Here is a 26784-nt window from a genome sequence, read left to right as displayed (position 1 = left end):
GTTTTAAACGTGCTGATTGTGAACGCAACCCTAGCGTGCTCTCTCAGCGGTCGATTTGGATTGGACAGAATACTAGTTGAGGAAAATGGGAGACGACTTGGGTGACGAGTGGTGGACCCACGAGGGTAATTCAGGTATCTGCTTAGTTAACTCCATCGGCTTTAACTTCTAATGTTTGAGAAACATGTGGTCCGGGAGGTTTTTGGTGTATCCTGAAAAGCCACCTCTTAGCGCAGACTCGTAGCTGACGCGCTTAATGTTTGTTGTTTGCAGCTAACTGTAAGCTAACTTTAGCTAGTCGGCAATGGCAATTAGTTGCTTTGGCTACATTCAGTAAACCTACAATGTCAGTTGTTATAACGACAAGTGTAAAACACAAAGTACGACAAAGTTTTTGTATAGCTTACCTCGTGTTTGTTTGGACAGCGTTGTTCCAAGCAGCCGGCGTGTAAACACGTGTGAGCCTGTGTGTGGGTCATCACAGGATGTACTTATGGTAACGCTTATGCTTTCCTAATGCTGCCTGTCATGTCCTGCACCTTCCACTGACCCTCACATTTAGCTCGCTTCTTCACAAAACTCTCTGCATTCATTCTGTTGTGCCCGTCCTCACCTACATACATCAACAGAGGACGTTTCCTTGCGGATGTTCATTGCATGATTTCGATGCACTCTGCATACCAATAGAGGGCAGTCATGGATTATTAACCATTGATTCATTTGGACAGGAAATTGTTGCTGCGTTGCCTAGTTTAATAAGATAAAGCGTATTTTCAGGAGTTATTAAAATGACACAATTTTTTAGCTTATTTATACATAGATATGTTCCCCTCTGTCTCTCTGTGCTCGTTCTTTCTCTGTATGTATACAATACGATAACAGTACACTGAAATCTCAGTACTTGCTTTTTATACAGGAGGGAAAGTGATGCCAATTAACACATTATAGTTAATAGAATATATTTAGCGACCATGGGCATTAAGCCTCATTGGCCCCATCTACGGCCTAAGTCATATGTATAATGATATTACATAGCGACAGACTATGGAGCTGATATTAAAGTTTGAGCAGGACAGTCACGAGAAGCGGTATGGCTAATTGTAATGCGTCTTGTGGCCAAACACTCACTGCTCACTTCTATACACTAATGACAATGATTCTCATGAAGACACTAGAAGCCTCTGTCGCGACACAGTGAGCCCCAAACTGTCATCAGATGTCTCATCTGGTTTCCACTTTGCCAGCTGGTGATGTCAGTGTGGTGGCTTTCTACCAGCGTCTCTTACCACAAGTAAGTCAGAGACATAATTAAGAGGATGTAAGTGGGTTCATTAAAATCTAGAATAAATAATCCTCTTCCATTATGGCTTACATTTTTATCCCTCTTACCTTTTTAATATGTTGGATAGACATTTCCCCCTGCATGCCTTACAGAATAGTTTGAACAATTAAAGTTTTTTTTGTGTGTGTTTGTATGGGATCAAGTGACAGCAAGTTTTCCAATGCATTTTTGAAGGAGGTTTCCCAGCTGTGAGGAACTTTGCCGTGGTTGAAGTAGTGGGCATCTCATCTTACTAATCTAACCTTTTCTGTCTCAACAATTCTTAGTTTTCTCTTTTCACTCCACCCACACCCACCAATATTTTTGTGTTTGATGTGTTGTGCTGTGCAGTACGTAGTTGGCCTCGGTCCTTTTGTTTTGCATTTAAATTAGCTTGCAACCTGTTGGCTGTGTTGATGCTAGCCCCCCCTCAAAAGGAAATAATAAGTTGAATAGATAAAAACATAATGCCTTTAATGAACAGAAACAAACATTAATGAAACAGAAAATTGTATAAAACACATTTGGTTGCAACAGTTAATTTCGTAAAAGCATTAGACACAAATCATACATGCAGTAAAGGGATGTTAACATCAGTAATTGTAGACACAGACTAACTATCAAGGAGAAATACCGCAAACCATTTATTTGAGAATTGTTACAAATATAACAAACTGAATTCTCATTAAATGAAGGGTATTGCAGTCCAGGAATGAAACTGAGAACATAGTACTGCAGGCCACTTAATGTAATATTTGAGGAATGTGAAGCTTAAGTGGTATCAGGGGATATAGTAATGCTACTTGTGATCTTTCCAACACCTTTGACATGACAACCATTGGTTAGTACTTGAGTCCTTTGCTCATGTCGGAGATAGTATGGCCCAGCAGGCTGTGAGATGCTGTGGGTCATACCATTCAGAGACTGGATATATGGGTTCCCCAGATGGATATGGATCTTGTTATCCTCTGTGGTAATGATACTGGGACTTGTGTCTGTGCTGTTGGACCTCTGATGTTGCCAGCTGTTCTGCCGCTCAGGAGACTTGCAGAAGACAGTCTGATTGGCTACTTCTGTTGGCTCCGGAGAACAGGTCCTGACTGTTACAATCTGAATCGGGGGGTTGTTATGGTCTGGTGTCACAGAGCGTGATGAATTTGGACTTAACATCCGAGAGATGGGTGTTCCATTAAGTGGGGAGACAGTGCGGTCGGGACTTGAAGGAGGGGGTTTATTATTAACTGCAGACAGAGCTGAGTTCTGGATGATGGTAATTCTCTGCTTAGGTGAGGCTCCACTTCTTGGAATGACAGCTGTGCTGGTGTAAGATGTAGCTGTGTCTCCATTTGGACTGCTAATCTCAAGTGTGGCTGTGTTGAGTATATGGTGTGGTGTTACTTTGATGTGTAAGGGCTGCCCTGGTGTGTGTGTTAGCATCATCACCTCTCCATTACCCATATCTATGCCATTGGCTGAATGGTTATTATATTGGCTCGTGTTATTATTTGCACTGTTCAAACTGTTAAGGTTGTTGACAAGAGAGCTTCTTCTGTTGATGACTTCTACATTGTGGTTTGGGTCCTCAACCTTATATTCTTCATCTAGTTTCTCACGGTAGTCAGGAGGCAGGCTACCCCTCTCCTCAGTTTGAACCTCTTTGATGTTCTGATGAGGGTTTGAAAAGTGGTGTCTACTTGCACCAGGTGTAATATTCTTGATTCGTCTATACCTGTCTAACTCACTGCTCAGTTCCTTCATCTGTCTGGCCAGCTCTTTGTTCTTGGCTTCCTGGTGGGTCAGTTTTCTCTGCAGTGTGGAGTGATCTGTCTGAACCCTGCAGATAGATTCCTCAGTTCCCATTAGCTTCTGGAGTTTCTCTTTCAAGCTATCTACCTCTCTGCCTAACAGTCTGGACTTGACCTGCTCTTTCTGAAGACGACAAAGGAGAAGGTGCTCCTGATTGACCTCCTGCTTCTCTGCCTGGTCATACCTGGCAAGCTCCCTCTTTGCCAACTCTAGCTCCTCTGTTAGAGTCTGGGACCTCTTCTGTTCATCTTTGAAACTTTTTTCCAGGGACTCAAAGTCCTCTTCTACTTTCACTAGCTCTCCCTCCAACATCTCTTTCTCCTGTAGTCTCTTTCGCAGTCTATCAAGCTCCTGGTTCAGTTCTTTGACTTTGTTGTCCTCTGTTTGGCAGTGATGGTTAGGGTTTTTTGAAATAGAGTTGTGTGTGTACTTGTCCTCTTTTTCTATCCTATTTTCCATGACCTGTAACCTTTTCTTCATTATGGTTATTTTACTCTGTAGCTCTCTGTTCCGCTCCTCCTCTGTTCGTAGTCTGTCTTGGAGCTCATCGTTTTCCTTTGGTATGCTCTTAATCCTTTCCTCTAAATCCAAGTTAGTCCTCAGTGTCTGCTGCCTCTCATCTCTCAGCCTTTCTGTCATTGTTGACAAATTGCTTTGCTCGTTCTTTTTGCTCTCTTTCCTGTTGAGTTTTTCTTCAGCCTGCCGGAGCCTTTCAGCCATGATCTTTCTGTCCTCCACCAAAGCTACAGTCAGTGACCTGAGCTTGGCTAGGTCTTGTCTAATTACAGCTTCACTCTTCTCAAGTTGTCCTTCAGTGGCCTCTAGTTCTCTCACCCTAACTTTCAGAGTGTCGAGTTCACCAGAGAGAATCTTGCTAACCTCTCTCTCTCTCTCCAAGCTGCCCTTCAGAACACTGCAGTCTTGTTTGCTCTTACCTAAAGCCTCCTCTAGCCTGTCCAATTCACTAATTCTGCCATTGAGATTATCCACCTCAGCTCTCAAACTACGGCAGTGGCTGGTCTCCTGTGCTAGTCTGCGGTCCAGGTCTCGACACTGGTCCCACATGCGTAGCAGCTCCTCATCCTTTCCCTCCATTTCCACAACCCTCCTTCTCAGTACTTCAACCTCTGACAGCAGGCTTGGGGCTGTCATGGTGTTCTGTCTTGGGTTGAAGATGGAAACTTTGTTATAATGTTCCACTTCCAGATGCAGGGGTTTGAATTCCTCCTTTTTTGCACAGGGGTAGGCAGCACTGACCTCCTGCTTGATGTGATCAGTGATGGCAGTAAGTTCTTTGACACGATGCCTCTGTTCCTGCAGCAACTTGCTCTGACAATGTTGCTCCTTTACAACCAGCAGTGCAAAAGCTTTCAGGTTGGCCAGTTCGTTTGTTAGAGCTGATATTTCCCTTTTACTTTTCTTCTCTTTTATCTCCTGGTATTCTCTCTCCTTTACAATCAGGAGCTTGAGTCTGTAGAGAAAAATACATGATGTCAAATAAGATGTTGTGAACTGGTTTTATTGTGTAACTGACTCTTAGATCATACAGTGTTTATACTTTATATTAAAATGTGATCTGTATCTGCATCAATTAATGCGAGGTGTGAATGCCTCATGATGCGATGTGACCAATCACGTCACGTCTAAATGCAGTATGGTTTAAATTGTGTTGCTAGGTAGAGGACAGACATCCAATCTGAGTGAGGATAATGAGAATGCATTAAAAATACCAAATTTATTGTCCTGATAACATGTCTGAACAGAGTTCCAACTTGGGGTGTTATTTCAGCCTTTTGGATCATTCTTTCACATTTATACTTAACCTCTAGACCACAGCCTTTAAGCACCAATAATAGTTGTGTATTTCCAGTAACACATTTGCTTTCATTTTCACAAGAATATGAATCACAATTTTCTCCCTTTGTAACTTCAGAGGAAGCGAGAAATGCCTTATTTTCTTGGTTGTACATCTGTTTATGTGTGCATATGTCTAATTTGTATGTTTGGCTACCTGTAAACCCTAAAACATGCAATGTCCATGCGTCCCATGTTGATTTGCACTCTCCAGGCAGCATGCGTTCTGTTGGATGTGTTGGGTATTATGGCAGGCGGTCCCGTGGCAGGGAGTGTTTGTTAATTAAAGAAGTTACTATACCCTTGAGTACCCTTAACACTGCACCCAGTCACCCTCTTTCTGTGCACATCGAATGCTACCCTAGTTCCAGCCAGGAGAGACAGGAATTCCCCCCGGTTTCATAAGTAATTACAGACGGGCCACATTTTACAAAGTGCTGTCACTTCTCATATTTCCCAAAATGCATACCAACAGTGTACGGATGCATTTAATATAATCTGTACATTGCACACTAATGAAAAACATAGGTACAAGCGATTTTCAGTTCAGTGTGATCACAGCGCAGCACACATTTTTACTGTTGAAAATCTCTTCATTTAAGAGCGTGCCTGTTTGCTACTGAAGGTATCCAGTGTGCCGACATTTAGGCCTACTTATGTTTATTTCACCACATCTTTATATTTGTCATTTGAAGTTGTGTAGATGCAGGTTATGCAAGTTATGTATCCAAGTTTAAAATGTTCCCAGGGTTTTTTGTTTTTTTTTTCACTTGTGCAAAGTTGCTTATTGAGTGTTTCTACTGATTTGTGGATAAGGTCTTTATGACTATTTGTCTGAAATACAAGACTATACATTGTGTTTAAAGTTTTTTAAGAGAACAGCTTCAAAAAATTCAACAGCTGTAGCATCTCTGTATTTTATTGTTAACATACATATAACCTACAACTACATATGTGTGTCAGTGGGTGGCTTAAATTAACACAGATCTAATTATCTGAATAAAATTCTTCTTATATGGTAAAAAGTAAAGAATTGTGAGAACTTAAACTATATGCCACAGGTTTTCACTGTAAAAGTTTCAGAGTGAGACTTAATTTACTGTCTAAAAATAAACAGCTTTGATAACTTTTTGAACTGCACTGCACTAATATCAACCTGACAACATAAAATGTTCTGCCTGTCTTCTGCGCAGAACTGGCCAATATATACTCATCTTCGAGTTAAGATGCAAGCTTTTAAGTAATACACAATTTTTAAATGCACATATTATCTTTCCGCTGCTCACAAGTCTTTTGACTGTTCCTACCTGTGCGGTGCTGTTTGCCTCTGTCCTTTTAAAATCCTCAGAGAATAAATTGCCTCTACTCTTCTACCTCTCCTTTTCCCGGAGATCCCAGTGATGTGGACATTCCATCCGGAAAACCAAACATTATGAGAAGTGCTCTGCACACTGAGACTCGCTTGCAGTCAGTGGCGCCCATTACATCATCAGCAAGTCCTTATATGGGACATACAGACTCGACTGCTTTGTGTGTGTGTGTGTGTGTGTGTGTGCGTGCTGGGTTGTGTGAGTGTTGTTACTGGAGTTCAGCCCATTCCAGATGAGGTCATTGTGTAGCTATGCCAAAGAGGCTAATGGGAAGGGCAGAGTGTGTGTGTGTGTGTGTGTGTGTGTGTGTGTGTGTGTGTGTGTGTGTGTGTGTGTGTGTGTGTGTGTGTGTGTGTGCATGCAGTTTGCAGGATTAGCCTGAGCAAACATGCTATGCATGCTACATAAGTGCTGACCCAACAAACTGTAGCTCATCTACAAGTATGCATATTGTATTTTATGTTTGGTATGTTGTGTTCTCATATATTTTTTGAAGACAGACATGTTTTGTGAGTTGTAGCTGCATGCCTGGGGCCTGATAACCTGACTGTGAGATGACATCATCAGTTCATCGGCCCTCAATTACATCCATATGTCTCTCGTTCACTTTCGCTCTCCTTCCCATGCTGCTTCTCTATCTTATCCTCTTCCTATTGTTTTGTTCCTCCCCCTACCGTCTTTCTTTTAGGAACAAATGGAAACTTTTACCTTTCTCTCATCATCAACAATTTCTTCTGTATCCCTGTGTTCTCTTATGGTATTACAAAACTATGCTAGTCTTTTTGGTCACAACAAGGATGACAAAAATCATGCTGGAGGAAACAAACATATAGATTTTGTGTGTGTGTGTGATGCATATTCCCCTCTGGGAGCACTTACTACCACGATGGCTCCTAGTTCCAACTTAAACTGAGCTATTTATTTGTTTTATTTATTTATTTCTTGTTTACACCTCAGTTCCATCACACTGGTGTGATGGGTTTTAGTCAACATTGTTGTGTCAGTGTCCCAAGCTGATTTTCGCATTCCCTGATGAATCATTCAAGATTCAATTTAATTATCATTATATGACACAATACAAGATTATTTAACTAAATTATAGTTGTAGTACCTTTATGCTTCTTAAAAAAAACAAACAAACAAACAAAAAAAAAACAACGTTGTGTAGTGTGAGTTTAGAAGTCTCGCAGCCTGAGGAAATAAGCTGTTCCGTAGTCTGATATTACAGTGGCACATAATGTATTGCTTTCCAAACAGTACATGGGTGAACAGTCTGTGGCTGGGGTGAGTATTGTCTTTTAGTATGCTTTGGGCTCTCTGCAGTTATTTCTCTATCATTATGGGTTAGATAAAACCCATTTGGTTACTGAAGTTATTCCAGCTGTCAAAAACACCTCATTATGCCCTGTTGAAAATACTAGAAACACACAACGGCTTGAGTGAGTGGACCACACAAAAGACATTGAAACAAATATTGAAATAAACAAATTCAATGAAGAAGGGTCATGCAGAGGCTCATTTATATCAGCTAGCTGGAAATGAGAAATAGTTTAAATCTTGTCCAAAACCTTCCTCAGATTAGTGGTGACATTCCTCTCTTTATAGATATTGGCCTCAGTGCAGATTAAACAAGGGTGTGGTTAATAAATCAACCTGGTTGATTATTCTGCTGTGACCCTAAAGGCTCTTGTGTAAGAAAAAGCTCTTAATAAGAGGAGGTATTTTATTGGAATTTTTTTCCTTGCAATTCCTATTCACAGACCAACTTCCAAACCAGAGTTCATAAGGTCCTGCTTCCCTTAGAGGATGGATGGCATTGCATCGCCTGTTCTTAATTACATGATCCAATCCAGTTCCCTCAAAGGCATTTCCAAGAAAACCCTCAAACATTGCACATATGTAATATGCCCCTTATATGAGAGGAGTACTGTTATCATAGCACCCATTTTCATCTAGGGCTGTAATTTAGAGATATGGAGTTTTTTTGAGGGTTTTTTGGGTTTTTTTTTTTTTTCCAGTTTTTTTTTTTAGCTGCTGCCTTTGACAAATCATCCAGTGGTACTAAGAACTGATGTATAGGGTCACAAAAAAGGCACATTGAAGATGCGAAAAAGAAAAGCAGCTGCTCAGGCGGTCTGTCTTGGCTCTTCTCTCTTCATTTATCAGCATGTTTAATAAAATTGAAGGAATGACTGAACCGACCGCATATGGTTGCTATAGCTAATAAATGGTCCCAACAGCTTGCGATCAGAAAAGTGGTTCTGCTCTGAAGTGATGCACTGCAGACTCTTATGGTAATTTATGTACATCTTCCTCTGACACATTATTGGCTCTGCAGGCAGATGGTGTATTGGAGTGTAAGGGATGAACAGAACAGCTATGTGTTTCTGCCATGGCACAGCCAAGCTTACTTTTTCCTTTTCCTTTGAGCAAAGTCCATGGAATGTTTCCTCCATCTTGTTTATCATATAACAAGTTTTTTGTTCTTTTGATTTGTTTCATTGACTTCTTGTTAGCCATTCCCGCAGTGTGGTTCTAAGAATGGCAATGTGATATCTGTCTGTTGGTCAGTCTGCCACTTTAGTCCAGACTGAAATATCCCAACAGTAACTTGAAGTGACGGGTAGTTGTGATGTAGCTTTTGCTTGCGAGAGTTGTGCAGCAATCAGAGTTAGCAGTTAGCTTCATTTCCCAGGCTAACTTGACTTTTAAGTTGAGTTCAAAGTATTTTTCTTTGTGGTCTCTCTGAAAAAAACAAATGTAGCCACCCTGAGTTTTGTTTAGCGCACTCCCGTTTTTCACCTCAAACTGGTCCAGTGAAGTCTGTGTGTACATGAACATGTGTGTGTGTGTGTGTGTGTGCAAATTAACCTGTAGAAAGACGTGCTTAACTGGTCAAAAATATTCTTTGTGGTTGACTTATCAACTGCGAGCCATTGACATCCCTAAGTCAAACATATTCATGGTCCACAGAGGATGAATAATAATGTTTGTGGTCCCCTGGCTTTTCCCTTAGTCCCTCTTTTGATGGATTGCCATGAAATTTGGTACAGATGTTCTCTGTATATATATATATATATATATATATATATATGTGTGTGTTTGTATGTATGAGGAACGTTGCATTTGACTGAAAAGTTTTTTAGTAATAACAGCAATGATAATAATGGGGTAATAATAGTCAAATGATGATTATGACAATAATATGAAAAATGGTTAATCATCATTAAATTACTTAACTAAGTATACCATTTTCATTCATTCATTTATCCCTACTACGCATCTCAACTCAGCAGGTGATTCCAGCAAAGGGGCTGGGAACTTCTTCCCAGCTCTTTCGTTGGGTATGGCTATGGAGATCAAGATGAGCGGCAGGGCTATTGGATGGAAAAATGCATCTCTCCTAAAGAAAATCCACTTGTGTGGTGGTGCAAGAAGACACGACCCTGTCCAAAACTATGCTGGCTTGCAAAAGGCTATCGCTGTGTGCCTGCAACATCTCTACCAGCTGGGAAAGTTTTTTTCAGCTGCTGGACTTATCAGTTAATGGAGGTCTCACTTTTCATCTGAACATATTGATTTACCTGATCAAAAATGTGTGTCATCCCATAGAAAAACAGTTTTGCTGGTGAAGCTTTTCTAGTGATGTGTGTCTGTATTACTGGCTGCTAATTGTTGTTTTTGAACAATGTGATTTATGTTCCAAATGGCTCTTAAACACTTTCAGAAGTTTAAACTTCTCTTCACAAATAAGGACATTTCATTATAGGAACATCCCCAGTGACTCCATAGTTGCAAAAGTAATGACATTCCATTAGCCTCACTTGTATTTTGCGTTCAGTGCTATCTAACAAATGTCAGCCAACTTACACACAAAACTAAGATGATGACCATGGTAAACATTATATCTACAAGCGTGTTAGTATTGTCAAGAGCTTGTTAGCATGATGACTTCAGCCTTTACAGTTAGGTGCATTTATAGTGGGACAAGTATAGGTTTTTTGGTATTTGGCCTCTGTACACTTAAGATGTGGGTGAAGACCTTCAGCTTTAACTGAAAGGGTTTGACAAAAGTGTGACATTAACTTTGTTAACAAGTGTGACATTTAGGAATTACAGCCGTTTTTATACACCCAGCCCCATATTTTGTGGTTCCTAAAAGATTGGACAAACTAACATAATCTGAGCAGACAGTATAGCCCGAAACACTTCAGAATTCATCCCACTACGTTTATCAGCAGTCAGGTCATCAGTAAACACCAGTGAACCAGTTCCATTGGCAGACATACATGCCGATGCCATAAGGCTACCTCCACCATGTTTAACAGATGATGATGTGTTATGCTTCTGATCATGAGCTATTTCTTTCCTTCTCCATACTTTTCTGTTCCCATCATTCTGGAGGAAGTTCATCTTGGTTTTATAAGTACAAAGAATCTTATTCTAGAACTGGGCAGGCTTTTTTAGGTCTTTTCTGGCCTTCCTGTTCTTAAGCATTACTAGTGGTTTGCACCTTGTTGTGAAGTCTCTGTATTTACATTCATGAAGCTGTCTTTTGACTCTAGGCTTTGATAACCTCTTTAAAAGTGTTGGCTAGACGTCGTGAAAGGGTTTTTCTTCATCAATGACAGAATTTTGTGGTCATCTACTTTGCTTGTCTTCCAGGCCTTTTGGTGTTGCTGAGTTTGCCAGTTAATTCCTTCTTTTTAAGAATGTTCCAAAATGTTATTGTGTTTTTCCCCAATGTTTTTGTGATCTCTTTCTTTTTGTTTTGTTTTTTTTTTTCCAGCCTAATGATGGCCTCCTCACTTGCATAGACACCTCTTTGGACATCATGTTGAGTGTTCCAGTGAACAGCTCCCAAATACAGATGTTACACTCCAGACCAACCCCACACCTTTATTTGCTTGATTTGTCACAGACTAACAGGCCACACATGGCCATGAAACTGCTTGTCAGCCATTTGTCCCATCATTTATGAGCAACCAAAAACGGAGGTCAGTGTATAAAAATGGCTGTAATTGCTAAATGGTCACTCCCACACTTTTGTCAAACCTTTTGAATTAAAGCTGAGTTTTTACTTCACTCACATCTTGAAATTCAGTGTGGTGGTAGCCAAATGCCGAAAAACTTGTCCCAATACATGTGGCCCTAACTGTAGCCTGAAGTTCTGCTATGCGTAAGCACAGCCTCACATACCTGTTTGCATGGCCCTTCATCTTTTTAAATAATATTTTCGAGGTCATGAGCATTTCTTTTTTTGATATCTGTAGCTCTGATTGGTGATGTATTGAGGAGAAGGCCACATGAATTCGGGAGTGAAAGCATTATGGAGATGAAAAGTGCTTTGTGACTGTAGGGTAGAGTCTGTGAAAAGTTTGTGATTCAGAACTCAAATGAACAGATGAGAGCATGGATGCCTATTGTGTGTTGAACATGTGTGTGTGGTTATTGCTGAGATGCTGCCAGCTCAGTGACAGACCGGAGGAAATACACACACAGTCTGAGAACATGTTCTGATAGTTGAGGTTGGAACAACCAGAGTTCTGCATTGTGATGTTCAGATGTAATCATCCTTTGACACGCAACAGGGATCATACTATGGCATAAAGTCATTATACGCCGTGACTGGAATTTACCGTATAGCTTACAGCTGAGACAGGTCATCTGCTCAGCACATGGCACCTTGTGAAGCTACTTTCTCCGGGAAATGAAAAAGAGAGAGGGATGCTGATTTTAAGCCAGGTTGAGTACTTCTGTTGCCTTAGACCATATGCTAGGTTATTCTATGCTTAGGCTACAGAAAAATGAAAAAAAAATAAAAATGACTAAAACAATTTCTTGGTTGTTAAAAATAGTTGTAGATTGTAGATCTTTTATTATAGATTAATTGTCGAATCATTTCAGCCCTGGACAAGGCCGTCAAAGGATGGATTGAAAGGGATAACAAAAAAAACATGAAGTCACTTTTGTTAAAGACACACACCTGTTGATGTCCTTAGAGTCCAACCTAACATTGTAACATCACAGTTTCAGGAGTTTAAGTGTGACGTTTTAGACACAAGTTCTTAAAAGGAATTCATAAATAAGGGAAGGCAGGGAGATGACAGGGTTCACACTGCACCACAGACATGCTGTCTACTCATGTATTAATCATCATTAAGCTAAGATGAACCACAAAGCCTTCATCTGTGCATATTTGGGGTTTCCACATTGTATCAGAATAGTCAGAAATCTAGTAAACGTAATCACTCTACTGGCATGACTATTTTTGGTCTTTAATTGCATGTGAGCTTGTGGTAGATCACTAAAGTGTTTTCATTTTGGCACGCAAATGCAGACAACTAGTCTCCTCCCAAGGCTGCAGGCCCAGTGCGGGTCCAGTCTCTACAAAGACAGATTACAGAGTGGACTCTGATGGTACATGAGCCGCGACAACCAAGGGACTTCAACACAGCAGTCCTGTTGTGGGCCTCAAATTGCACAGGGGAACCAGTAACCAACTATATGCATATATTTGCTATAAATGCTATATATGCTATATGCATAGGCCACATCTAATTGTGCACTCTGTTTGAGAAGGAAATCTTTCTTCCCACCAGCAAACCCTCAACCCATTTACCTAGTTGAGAAGAAGGCTCCATTTTGTGCTGTGTGGTGTTGTCGAATGTGCAGTAGGGTGCCAATTTAGACTGTTGTTGTAATTGCATGTGAGTGCATGTTTATGTGTTTACAAGGGAGAGTGAACAGAGCCAGACTGGCCGCAAGGTCTAACCGAGTCCAGAATGTAATGGACTGTGTCTGAGTGGAGTAACTTTTAAATACAGTCTTGAGGTCACATATGCTGGGGTGGTAGAGGTGCAGCCAACAGTGCCTTTGCTCCAGTGTACTGAAATAACTTAAATCCCTTAGCCTCTTCTATAGTTGCGGTAAATCCTCATCTATTTACATCAGGAGGGATTCTGAAAGGCATGCTTCAACACAGGCTACCAGTTTAGTGACAAATTTAAATATTGATATTTTCTTTACCAGGCATTCATTTGAATTTGTAGCATTTGGTGCACTAACCTCTCCCTGTCTTGCTCCAGTAGAGTGGTAAGGCAGTTGTTCTTATGGACGAAAGCCGTGTGACTCCTCTCTTGCTCCTCTAGCCTGTGTAGGGCACCTCTGTGAGAGCGAGACACCTCCTGGAGCTGCTCCAGCATTCTTTTGGAGGACCGCTTGTGGGTCTCTACCATGTGGTTAAACTGAGAAAAAAAGGAAAATCCATACAACGGGGCTGTGAAGGTGACAGTGTACCTTGATTTGTGGAAAGGTCTGCAGCATTAATAGATGCTTTTATGTCAAATTGACTTTTTGTACCTCAGTCATCGTTTTTTTGTACACATCCTCCTGGTGGTACTGCTGCGCCCAGAGGGAGTCTCTCTGCAGGGCACGGAGCACCTTCTCAGGTCCGCTGAAACCATATTGGGCTCCCAGTAGAGCTGAATCTGTCTTCTCTGATTTCAACACAGCGATTACCTCATCTCTGGCCTAGTGTGACAAACATTGCAGTAGAGCGTTGGCTTTAACTACTGTATGAATGTGTACACAGGATGTGAACAAGTCACTTTACCTGTAGTTCTCCCTCCAGAATACTGAGCAGAAACAACAAGTCATCACGGGAGAGGTCCTCTCTCTTGTGTCTGCCCTCCCACCTCTGTTTCTTGTGTGGCATGTTGGTCCTCTGAATAGTAATTCTTGGTGGCTAGATGGGGTGGATGAGAGGCTGTCAGTGTGTGTGTTTCTTTAGATCATCTTGATTCCAAGAGAGCACAGTGTGGGTTTTAGAAAGTGCTCAAGTCCACCTTGGAGGAACTGGACAATAAGAATTGATTGAAGGTGGCAGCTGAACATGGGAACAAAGAGAATATGAGCTTCCTATCAAGGAGGTTAAACAAGGTTATACATTGTGTCTTTGCAGTTCATGTGGTTATTGACTTTAATAAGTGACTGTATGATGTAGATTATATAAGCCTCCATGGGCTTCAAAAGGCCTCTTGTCATAACAGTTAGTGTTACTGAAATGCATAGGCCTACATCAGGCATCACTCTGTGTGAGGCCTAACTCTTAGCACAGCTACAGCAGTCACTGTCAGCATGGCAGACAAAAGAACTAAAGGTTGCCAGAAAGCAGGACGTTGATTACTGGCCGCTTGAGAGTGAGATATGTATATGTGTTTGTAACTGAAACAAATAACATCAGCTAAGTGTTAGCAAGAGTTTTCAGTGAATTGGTTTTGTCATCCCATACTTTGAGACAGGAAGCAAGAAGGTTCATATTAGTGAAAGATGATGTAATTGCTCTGCTCTGCAGCTCTGCCTCTCTAGTCCAAGCTCTCACAGTGGCTGGGAACGCCTATTATTCCCTAGTTGTTGGTCCGGTTTCTTTAGATAAGTAACTCAAGGTTCTTGTGTTTCAAATGTTGTGCAACTTGCAAAAAGCAATTAGATGAGATATTAGGAAGAGAAAGAAGAATGTTTCTTTCTTTCTTTCTGTTTCTGAAGAATGTGTTTAAGACCTCTGCAAACCTTCACTTGTGTTGTTTGAAATTCTGTTACTGGACAGGAAAGTAGTTAGATGCTTTCTCGCTCTCTTTCTCTCACCCACCCCCATTTCTTATTTTTCTTAGTTGGCCTGTCTCTTACACAAGCACACAGACAGGCAGCATCTGCTTGTTGTCACCAAGGCCTGAGAGCAAACCTGACTCTCTTTTAACAAGATGAACACTCGCACATAAGATGCAGAAATTGAGCAATAAAAGCACCAAATAGAAAGCAAGCCCTTAAGCTGGTTAAAAATGTAGCCAATAACACCTTGACATATTGAATCCTTGTAAGAGTATTGGCTTACTTAATAGATGGAGTCTGCATAGAAGTATTTTCTCTTGGCCTGTGCGTGGAAAGAGAGTGGCGATCTCAGCCTGCTTCCCTTCCTCTCGTTACCCTCTGTGTATCAATCAGGAAGACAGATGAAGCTGTTTTAGCTGTCCCTGTATTCCTTTACACCATCAGTTATCAGCAATAGGAAGAAATAATGGAAGCTCTTAATGCAAATACTTGGGAGTTTTCATTAGGTCATTTTTTTAAACTATCAAGACTTACTGTACACAGGAATCATATTCACAAAATGGTGCTCCCAAAACACAGGGTCACTCCCTTAAACATTTTATTACATGACCTCTAAATTATAATTCTTCTGTTAACTTGGTATTATTTGTCGAGATGCCTAGATTCAAACAGAAGAAATAGTTTGGGACTAAAGAAAACCTTCATCAGTCAGCTTGAATAGGTTTAGCCCAAGGTTTGGTTACGATGACGACATTCAGTGGAGCTGACGTGAGTTGGTGATCTTTGACACGAGTTTCTGTGGTCGCCTGTGGCCTGTTTTCCTGGGGAATGTTATATATTGATTTTCTCTGCACATCTGATGGTGCTGTTAATGTAAGCAGTCAAGCCAAGACGTGCTTTTGTGTCTGTGTCCTTCAACAGACAAATGGTGATTGGGTCTGAATACCTCACAATGCTGTCTCTCTCTCACTCACACACTCAGGGATGATATGAGTCAGACTGTGTTCTTACTTTAGTGCGGTCACAGTGTCTAGACAAGCACATGCATAAACTCTCCCACATGATGCCAGTCATGTGAAAATACCTGGAAACTTAAGTTCTGGCAGAGAGCCAGCATCACATTAATGGTTGCCAGGGTTGCCTCGCTGAGGACTGTCCACTGGCAGGCTGCACATGTGGCTGGCCGCCTTTGTTTATTTATCTGAACACAACCCAAGGGCAGCACGCCTGCATCCTTCCCTGTCTACTCAAAAGGGCATTGTCTGCCCTTGGAATAAACCATTCCAAAAAATATTCTCACTCACTTGACCCCCTCCCCATCAGAACTGGTCTACACATGCATGTTAACAAGAGATAAATGAACACAGGGACACTGGATTAAAAAATTCCAATTCAGCTTTATGTATGTAGTGCAATTTCACATAAAGGAACAGTGTGTACAACACCCCCTTAACTTAGACCCTCGATAAGACCCTCTGAGGGTAAGAATCTTCCCAGAACCCCTTTTAGTAGAGACAATAGCAGAAACCTCTGGAAGACCAGCAATTGGTGGAGGGAGTCGATGTCTTGTGTATAGAATAGACCAACATCTATTTAGAGTTATAGTAGGTGCAGCCAGAGTGATAAAATTAGACAGACTGTAAACACACATGAAGAATACGGATTCAGGGTAACACTGAGCAAGTTTACTGGCCTCGCCAGGTAATTTAAGTTTGAGGCTCCTAATCTAAATATTCATTTCCCATGAGCAGCTCATACCCACTTTATATCCACCTGTCACAGGATGCTGGCTCAGGTTGTGCCCTAGAGTCCTCTTTTGTCTCCAGTTTCCAGGGTCAACTTGGCACAGCACTCTGTGTTCCGCATTCTGAATGGCCGATGTATGTTTTGGCACGAGAACAGCACTGCAGGCATGGTTGGCAGGAGTGTTGTAACAGAGGAAATGTAACAGTTAGGAAGCCAGCTAGAGAGAGTGGGAGATGTTGACCACCATATAAATGTGTTTTGTCATCAGAAATGCTGCTGTTGTACTAAATGATTATGAGAATGATTAGGCTGCACTTATTGCTAAATGCTTTATACACTAATGACTTTAAGAGAGCTTTTGAAGACAATTAACCAAATTGTTATGTGTTATAAGATATTTTTTAAGTGTTAGATTATGAAATTTTCATTGTTAAGTAATTTACCACTGTAGAGCAGATTTGTCATCTTAACTTTAATGTCTTGTCCTTTTGGCTTGGGGGGGGGGGGGGGTATATCGCAGTTGGGGCAGGACTGCACTGGTTAATTCTTATGATTAAACAGTTCAGTGTTGTTATGATTGTTTGATTCTTGTAGAAAATATAAATTTGTTATGACATCAGTTTTGCATAGTTCATACCATTAATGTTACTAAAGAATTATGAATCTAAAGCATAATTTTGGAAATGCTTGAGCTATTTACAAACTTGTTCTGCCTTAAACATTATTTCCATGTTATTAGAGTTTGTGTGTTGTTTTTTGTTTTAAATGTGCCTGACAGAAGGTGTTAAATATCTGAGTATGGCTTCCATTCCCCTTTTATTGCTACTGATAAGTTTTAAGTGCCAGATGTGGCAGTATGCCTGCCGTCTGTGCTGCCTAGTGCTCAGTGCTTTCAACACTACTGAATGGTAGGTTTAGGGTAGATGGCAAACATTGAGTACAACGTTTCTTTATAGTTTAGATTCCTTTGAAAACACACTTCATTGCCATGAGCTAATTCAGTTCCACAAGGCTGTCAGTCTTTAAGATACCTTTGACGTCTAGATTGTGGTGATGCTGTTATCAAACTAAAATAAAATAGTCAAAGTTAGCCAAACAGCTTTAGCAGTAAGGCAGCTAGAGCGCTTCATACACAGAGGCACTACATAAAAATGAGGTAATGCAGTAATGTGCTGTGATTCCTCTAGGACTGACATGTTAAAAACCTGGCACTTTCATGATTATAAAGTATAATGTTTAACTTGTTTTTATAGTAAAATTGATGTATGTGGTTATCAAAAGGTAACCCAATTATGGAAAACCAAACTGACCATCAGTGATGTAATGAAATGTGCTCTGCATTGTTTTGTTATGATGTAAGCTTTGCCCTCTGTATGTTACTTGTGTTGAGTAGGACTTTCTTGACTGTTAACTGTTCATTTGATGCACTGCTTCTTTGCTTTTAAGCAAAGCATGCTCTTTTCACACGAACACATCTAAACCCTGTCCTCACCCTGATATTGGATGCTGGATTCCCCTTATATTGCATCTGAGTGTTGTATTGGTGTTTGACAGATAACAGAAGATGGGAGCAGTGTTACACATGTCATTCTTGCATTACCTGCTATTGGACTATTTAAGGAAGAGCTGAGATTAAGTACAAGAAACTGTAAAAGACAAATTGATGAAATTGATTGATGAAATGTTATTGGAAGATTATTTGCTAACTTAAATTGATTAGTAATACCCACGTTATGTAAGTGCAGACTGCTGTTAGGGCCAGATGAGAAAGAGTGTCCTCATTTGCTTCTGGTGAAAGCTTAAAAGCTTTGAGTTATTTACATAACCTCATGTCTTTGATTAGTGCATCCTGTGCAAAATGATTACGAGCTCCTATTACACTCCACCAGCCAGGATGGGCTTGGCTGAAAAACAAGTGTCACGTTAATACACTAAATGATGAATAGGAAATAAAGAAAATGTCTGGAACTGGAAAAAATACATTTTTCTTAATCTTTTCTGTGTTTAATTCTCTTCTGAGACTTAATGCTTAGAGGCAGACCCACTCTGTATTCGTGTGAAACAGTTGATGGTGGAATTAGAGCAAGGTCTGTGCTGTTCTTGAACATTAAACTTGGTTTCACCTAGCCTGGCCTTGCCTCAAATTAAAACCTACATTCTGTTGAACACATGTTTCCTATGAACCTAATTACTGCGTAACTGTTCTTGGTCGTGATAAAATATAGTACCCAATAGAGGTCGACTGAGTGATCGTTTTGGCCGATAAATCAGTGCTTGGCTCCGATGGCTGCGCAGGCTCCACCAGTCATGCAAATGACTGAGTGGGTGAGTGTTCATCGAGGTAGAGATCCAGCCGCCTTTTTAGAGAGAATACAGACAAGTCTTTCCTCCATTTTAATATCAGTCTTCTCAACTGAAATTACTGCCTGCGAGAGAAAATAATAGCTCAAAACATAAAAATTGCTCCCACCTAGATTTTTTATGGTTAGTTTTATGTTCAGTTCCAGGCTTAAGTATTTATTTAGCTATTGTTCTTGGGCTCGCATTGTGACATGCAAGAAAAGCATTTAACTTACTGATCTAGATTTCATGCGTTTATAAGGTGTGCGTGATTATGTGTTCTTGTCATAGTGTGAGTGTGTGTAGCATGCTTCACCTCTCACAAGAGGTTTAAATATCGTTCTGCTTTTTATGTCCAAAGTCTAAAAGTACTTTAAATAGATGACTGGTGTTGGCCTTAATGTAAATCCAATGTTCCCCTAACTGGTGATGAACCATCCCTACAGTTTATCAAGCCTGAACTTGACATTGATGTCCTAACAAACCCTAAGAGAAAGGTACTCAAAAACCCTGACCACCCGTCATTTGATAAGCTTGTAAATCAGTGTAAATCTTTATTATCTTTACTTTTATTAGCACATTAAAGATTTACCATTAACAAGTTTAATCATTAGCATCACAGCAACCAGTATGTAATTCAACACAGAGTCAAAACATTAGGGCAATGAAGTGAATTGGTTGATCAGTGTAAGTATTGGAAGCCAATGGATTTGTAAGCAGACTGGTATTCTGTTCTGCACTACAGCCAGCTTGTTAATTTTGTGCGTGCAGCCTAAGGTCCCTATTGATTTAACAATAACACATGTTCAAATTGTGGCTTTAGAGAGGAAGCTGCAGGCCTCCAAAACCAATAACTGCTACATGCACTCACCCACCCACACCACTCAGAAGATCAGGCAGTAGTACATGTCTTGAGATGAGTTATTGATTGCATAAACTAGCACTGAATTGATTTCACAGAAAGTATCATATTGTTTTTTAAAGAAGCACACAACAGAAATACCTACCTCGCAGTGTATTTGTGGGTTGGGATGGCCATGCATGGGACATGTTGGGTTACAGGAGGGTACAAGGTATAATTGGTTTGTTTTATTCCTCAGTAAAGGCCAAAGTGTTATCTAATTAAGAGCTTTCTGGGGTCATGGCAGACACTGCTTTAAGCAGTCTTGTAGGCACCATGCCAGTTTAGACAAATGAGTACATCACCCTTAAAAACAACTAGCCAAAGCTGAGTGCTCTTTGTCTGGAACTGTAACAATCAACTGTTTCCAGGAATCAGTCAATTGATCCTCATTATGTCCAGTCAGTGCCATTGACCATCCATTAAATCCAGTCACCTCTATTGATCAGGTATTTAAAATGACCAGACAGCCCAATTTCTCTGCATCTGAACCCTCTGCATGCCATTCATTGATCTGTAGTTATATGAGCTGTGAGCCTTTTGACCTCTGTATCTGAAAGCATACTCTGTTCCTCTTTCTGACTCTGCCATCTGGAGTGACTGTGGTATAGATGATATTGAGGGTAAGACTTGGGGGACACCTTTGACCCTCTCATAGGCCAGCATCTGCTCTCTTCAGGCAGCGTTTTAGACAGCACTTGAAACAGGATTGTCCATATCTTCCAGCAGTGTGGTTAATCACTGGTTTCTCAGTTTGTGGCCAGCAAACCTTAGACTTATCGGTTTCCTCACAACTGTTTTAATTGAAATAGCCACTGTCATCATTATCAAAACCTCCATGCATTCACCATCCTTTTATTTTTCTTGTTTGTAATATATTGATCTGTTGGTTCCTTTCTTTACTTGCTAGGAATAAGAATTTGTAGTCCCTGATAATCATTTATATTACAGATTGGGTTAGAATAGAGTGCATTGATTTTTAAGTTGCCTGAGGTATTGCATTTGACATCGATCTGAGAATGCAAATTAAAGGGAAAAAAAACTGCATAAATGTGTGTAGAAACATAATTAATACTGATGCTTCTGTAGACCAGATCTTAACCCAGTAAGCGCCACTGGGAGAATCTGGACCAAACAGCACTTTTCACCACTGTCATCTGTAATACATTACTGTTTTTTATTTTGTTGTTTCCTTTAATTTGTCACCCATCTTATGTCAGGTTACTGCAGCAGTGAACCACATTTATTGAGCCCTTTCCTTCTCATTTCACAACATTGTTATTGATAGGTAGGAGCATCAGCTCCGTTTGCTTGCCATTAGAGATGCACTGTATGATCATTCAGTGATATGCACCACTCACCTTTTTTTTTAGATACATTTTTTTGAGCTTTTAATAAGTCTAAATTATTAATTATAGACATATTACATGTGCAGATTGGATGACTACATGAATTGGGGCTTCCCATGTAAATCAGGGGCTTCAACAGCATTTACAAGTTAAAAGCATTTTTTGGTTTGTGCATCATGAAGACATTTAAGACAATTTTTTTAATTTATATCTCGTCATATAACCAACAGATTTGGTTCAGTTTGATTTGATATGTGTGAGCCTAAATTTAATCACTCCACTCCACTACAATAAGGGCGAATTGAATTTTCTTTAAGGTCATCACAACACAGAAACATGACATTTAAAAATTCATCAGCAACATTTCTTTCTTTATGTCATATATATTCAGTGGCAAGGTTATTAACTAGCTAATTGTGATGCAGAACGCAACACTCCTTCATAAGCGTTTAATGTTTACTTTTTGTTTGGACCCATTTTAGAGACACCACACCAAACTTATCCAATCATGTCTTTATGGACTTTGCTTTGTGCACTGGCGCACAGACTCATGCTGGAATAGAAAAGGACCTTCCCCAAACTGTTGCCACAAAGTTGGAAGCACAGCATTGTCCAAAATGTCTTGGTTTGCTGAAGCATTAAGATTTCCCTTCACTGGAAGTAAGCAGCCCAGCCCAACCCCTGACAAACAGCCTATAGGAATACTTTTGTCTATATAGTGTATATGAATGAATAATACAGAAGCACCCTTTGGTTTATGAATTATCCAGAAAGCGCGTTCCCTACACAACATCAAATCAAATACATACTGAGTCAGCAACTCCTCATCTCTTCAGTGTTGCTGAATGGGCTCATTGACCAATGTGTTAGGCTCGTCTTCGTATCGTTGCTCAAGCACGCAGGTTCCATCTGTAAACATATTAGACAGATGAATTATTTCCAAGATTTGTACTCATAAGCCGGACATTTTACTTTGCTGCTTGTAACCAAATTAAGCCAGCATGTATCGCTGCATATTAAATATTTACTAATTGGTGGCAGTCTCTTCATCCCCTGCGCACTGAAAGATGCATTCATGATGACCTTCACATCTTTAGATGAAATCGATCAGTGCCATATTATTACAAGACACTTCTCCTCTTTGGTGAGCACAAAACATCCAAACCCAGATTCTCCTAGTAAAACACAGACAGGGAATAAAACACTTACCTGCTGCTCAGCTGTTCACTGCACATTCATATACAGGCCTGGACTTTGCTCTGATTGTGATCCATTTATCTCCAATATATTTGCAGGTAGTTCTCCTCCCCTGTGTATCCTCAGTTTCCTCCTAACAGTCCTACGTGAGAGTGAGAAGTGGATGTGTAGTAGCGGAGAGAGTGAGTCGGGAATGGTTGCTTTGACCCATCAGTGGTGGGGGTTGGTCTTTCAGCAGATGAAGTGTATGCCTGCATAGATGACTGTAACAAATAAGGATGAAGGTCTTGGAGTGATCGATGAAGTGGGATTGGGGTGTGGTCATGGAAAGATAAAAGAACTGCAAGGGAGAACAAGCAGAAAAGAGTGGACTGAGATTCTTCATCCATCCATCTCATTGTTTTTTCTTTATATGAGCTGTGACTATAATGGCCTCGAGGACGATAACAAGGTGGTAAAAATCGAATTAATTTACAATGTGGGAAATTAGAGGACAATGCAGAAAATCTGGCCTCATGTGTCTGTTTCTGTGCAGTCCTTACTTTTAGATTGTCCTCTCAGAGATGTGGTATTGATAGATTTTAATATAAAGGAAATAATTGTCAATAGAAATGTTCATGATGTAATTCTCTCAGGTTTCTGTGATATTCAGTGATTGTGATAAACGTATGTGTTTCTATGTGAACTTTACTTTATCTGACACTTGTATTGAACAGAGTGTGGTCACAATGTTGGAAATTAAATCAGAGGCGCTTACTGTGTGGTCCTACTTTCTTTGGTAGGTCATCACTGTCATAAATTCCTGGTATCTCTGACTCTGAAGTATAGCTCCAAGGTTTTTCCAGCTTGGTTCTTGAAAACTCTTTCATTTCATTGCTGTGTGTTTGAGGAGAAACTGAATCTTGTTGCACCTCTGGGCACAAACCAATCTGTGGTTAATGATGTTTTGATGCTGTGGATTTTGAAGAATGTTTTAAATTTCAGCCCATACAGGGACACATAAGCAGCTTCCTCTAAATTCTCAAAGAAGTAAGTAGTCAGATATTTCCAGACTCAAACTTTTCTCTGACAGAACCTGTGACAAATTCAAAGGAATAGAGGTGTTTTCAGCTTGTCTGTTCTTCAGTACTGAAGGTCCACAGGGAGAATTACAAAGCAAAAGTGCCAGTATTTTTTAAGTGCACATTCAGGAAGGACACTGCATTGAAACGTCCAGATTTATTGCCAAGTTCACTCTGGCATATGTTTTTAAAGCTTAAGTGTTTTGAACATGCGTGCATATACTCCAGAGGGGTCTGAGTAGGACCTCATAGCAGGAGATGAGAGGTATGCACAGAGAAGTGGTAACAACAGAGAATCTAAATATAACACAATCCACACAATATATAACCACACAATATATAAATATATTGTGTGGATTGAGGGTCTGCTGCATCGTTGTTATCTTAAACGAAGTTTGTGTATTTGTGCTTTTCTGTAGTGACTGAAATGTGCTGCCTGGACTTTCACACCTGATGAGCAACCTAGGACTGTGAAATAACATGTATCCATCAGGAGTGTCTGTGGTTATAACCTGAAATGTGTTCTCAGCTATATGTTGCCTCTTCTCCCTGTTGAATGTTAACCCATAACTTCAGAATCGTAATAAGGAAATTTATCCCCCTCTCCCTGTTTTCCAGGTCCTTCTGAGGCAGAGGAGGAGACACAAGAGATACAGCCGACAGAAAAATCAAATGCACGAACAAAACTAGAGAAGAGAAAGAGGGTAACAGAGAAAACAGTCAAGGCCAAGAAGAAGAAAAAGACTGAACAGGTATTATAATGTCACAGCCTTCACAGGGTTTTTACAGTACACTTACTTAGAAAGCCATCTTCATCCATCCCACTCTGATTAAATCACCGGGGTATTACTCTGTTAGATTTAATAGATATCAGGAAATGCATCAAATTAATAGCACAAAATCTGCTGTGTGCCATGAGTAGAGTGGTAAAATCAGTCGGTGTTTAATTCACCAGTGTGATGTGTAGGACTGTTGTGTAGATGTGTAGGTTGTTGGTTGGCTCAAACAAGGAATTTGTAGACATCACCTTGTGCTTAGGAAAACTGGGAACATTGAATAGACCAACCAGTTCATTGAGAACTTATCAATTAATACATATTTGAACATATTTATGAAATAATGACTACTTGTTTACCCTTGAGGGGCAATCAAGGTTAATTTCTTGAGTCTACAGTTCAAATTGCATTGAAAACTGGTTAAATATGTAACTACTTTGCCTGAACTGCGTGTTCTGCATGTATTGTCTTCACAGAAAGAGCATATTGATCCTCTCAAGAAGGAGACTGAGGATGACAAGTCAGCCAAACCCAAAAAAAAGAGGAAGGTGAGTGTGGCGACACCTGTAGTTGCGAAGAGGGACAACTGTCATGGGACTTTGTTTCTGATTATTACTCTTCATGGCTCTATTTTGTTTACCAGAAGAAGAAGAAGACGATCACAGACGTCTTGTCCTCCTCGGAGCCAAAGCCTGGCTGTCCGGCAGACCTGCAGAACCTGGTTACACAGTACTTCTCAGACAAGCTCTCTGTGATCGAGCAGGAGGAGCTCAAATTGCTGGGTGAGTCAGGGCAAGTCCCCTTTGATTCAAGTTCAGTCAATATCTGCTGATCTGTTGATTCACCAAGGTCACCATCTGCTCTCCCACATCTTCCAGACTCCTGCTTCCTATCCAGTAGTGACTTAACGCACACACTCTCCTCCTATCTGAAACAGGGTGAGCGGTGTTATAAATCTAAATCTTTAGCTCTGCTGAAGCTCTCTTAGGTTCCTTTGAACACACCTTTATTCGCTCTTTTCCCCTGTTATTCTTAGTTTGTCCCAAGTGGGCCAAGATTCAAAAGCAGCACACAGAAAAGAGTTCTGTTGTTCTGCTCATCGTCTGTAGCTCTGCTCTCCGAACAATTGAGCTCATCAAGTAAGTGACACAAACCTGACATGTTTTTTTTTTTTTAATTTCCTATGTTTCGACTTTATAATTCCATTGACGTGAGAGCTGTTTGTTTTTGTGTTATTCCCAGGCAGCTGACTACCTTCAAGGGTGAAGCCAAAGCAATAAAACTCTTTGCAAAACATATCAAGGTACTACAAATGACAGTTATGAAATACATTGTGACGCATGTGGATTATGCACAGCGACTGGTTTTCTCAGCAATCCTCTTTTGGTCTGCACAGTTAGAGGAGCAGGTGAAGGTGCTGCAAAAAGGCGTTACCCACATAGGAGTAGGGACACCAGGCAGGATTAGTGCTCTTATTGAGAGAGGTAGGCGTGCACACAGTATTCTTACTGTTTAACTTCACCGTGTTTAGAAGTCATATTATTACATGAAATGTGATAAACTGTTTTTATCCAGAGGGGCTGAACTTGCGGGCTTTGAGATACCTGATTCTGGACTGGAACTGGAGGGACCAGAAGCTCCGGAGGATGGTGGACATTCCTGAAGTGAGCTACTGCCCCCTGCTGGCCTGAACGTTTAATAAGCTTGTTTTGAGTAATCACGCTGCATGATTTTATTAAGTATTTGATATTTTGAAGTAACAGTGGTGAGATCACGCCTAGTTTAGAGGCCAATCATGATCCAATGCAGCATGTGTGTGTGATGTGGAAACTTGAATTCTCCAGTGAACATACACTGGGAGTGGAAGTAGGAAACATATTGTGTCCAGCAGTGAAATATTTCAAGCAAATGCAATCTGTATATCCACAGATTCTAGACTTAGCAAAGTGGGAGGAGTACATTTAGATTTAAGATTTTTTTAAACCATTATTAAACTTTCTTGTAGAAAAACCATTATCAGATACAGATTACCATTTAAACCAAAGCATTTTTTATGTCTTAGTTAGCAACTATACACTTCTGTGTTATGTCTTATGTTCATGTCTATTTGTTTAGGTCAAATTGGACTTTATGAAGCTGCTGGAATGTGGTGTCCTGAAAGGCTGCAAAGAAGACAAAGTCAAAATTGGACTATTTTAACTGCACATTGTAAAGTGTGCTATGTGCTGATAACCCACACAGCGTCTTGATGTTTGACGCCACATACTGAAGTTCCTCAGAACATGCTGGAGGGGCCTCATCCTGTTTGCTTTCCCTTTGTGTCAGTTTGAAATCTGTGCCGTGCTTTTACTATTTTCAGAGGCCGTGTCAGATGTGCAGTGTTGTTTGTTCACTCTTGTAGTCCAATGCGATGTCCCAGTGTGATGGGTTGAATAAATGAACCCAGAATGAAA

General features: G+C 40.4%; 2 protein-coding genes across 3 annotated transcripts; one reads left to right on the top strand and one right to left on the bottom strand.

Annotated features, from left to right (window-relative positions):
- On the top strand, positions 1-26784 carry cmss1 (cms1 ribosomal small subunit homolog). Of its 2 annotated transcripts, none has more exons than XM_046403119.1 (10): positions 1-134; positions 24174-24307; positions 24808-24879; positions 24978-25113; positions 25210-25269; positions 25368-25470; positions 25574-25634; positions 25728-25815; positions 25907-25995; positions 26447-26784. In XM_046403119.1, exons 1-10 carry the CDS (start codon positions 86-88, stop codon positions 26528-26530), a joined length of 876 nt encoding a protein of 291 aa, XP_046259075.1. In that variant the 5' UTR covers positions 1-85; the 3' UTR covers positions 26531-26784. The 2 variants fall into 2 exon arrangements, with proteins under 2 accessions (XP_046259075.1, XP_046259074.1); XM_046403118.1 differs by having other exon boundaries at positions 24975-25113.
- Positions 1687-6508, bottom strand: LOC124066596 (filamin A-interacting protein 1-like). Its single transcript, XM_046403114.1, has 2 exons — positions 6289-6508; positions 1687-4598 (listed from the first exon to the last, which is right to left on the bottom strand). Exon 2 carries the CDS (start codon positions 4277-4279, stop codon positions 2093-2095), a length of 2187 nt encoding a protein of 728 aa, XP_046259070.1. The 5' UTR covers positions 4280-4598; positions 6289-6508; the 3' UTR covers positions 1687-2092.

The sequence above is a fragment of the Scatophagus argus genome, chromosome 11, assembly GCF_020382885.2.
Source record: "Scatophagus argus isolate fScaArg1 chromosome 11, fScaArg1.pri, whole genome shotgun sequence".
Lineage (NCBI taxonomy): Eukaryota > Metazoa > Chordata > Actinopteri > Scatophagidae > Scatophagus > Scatophagus argus.
Note: the sequence above shows the minus strand (reverse complement) of the source record. Positions and strands in the feature narration are given on the sequence as shown.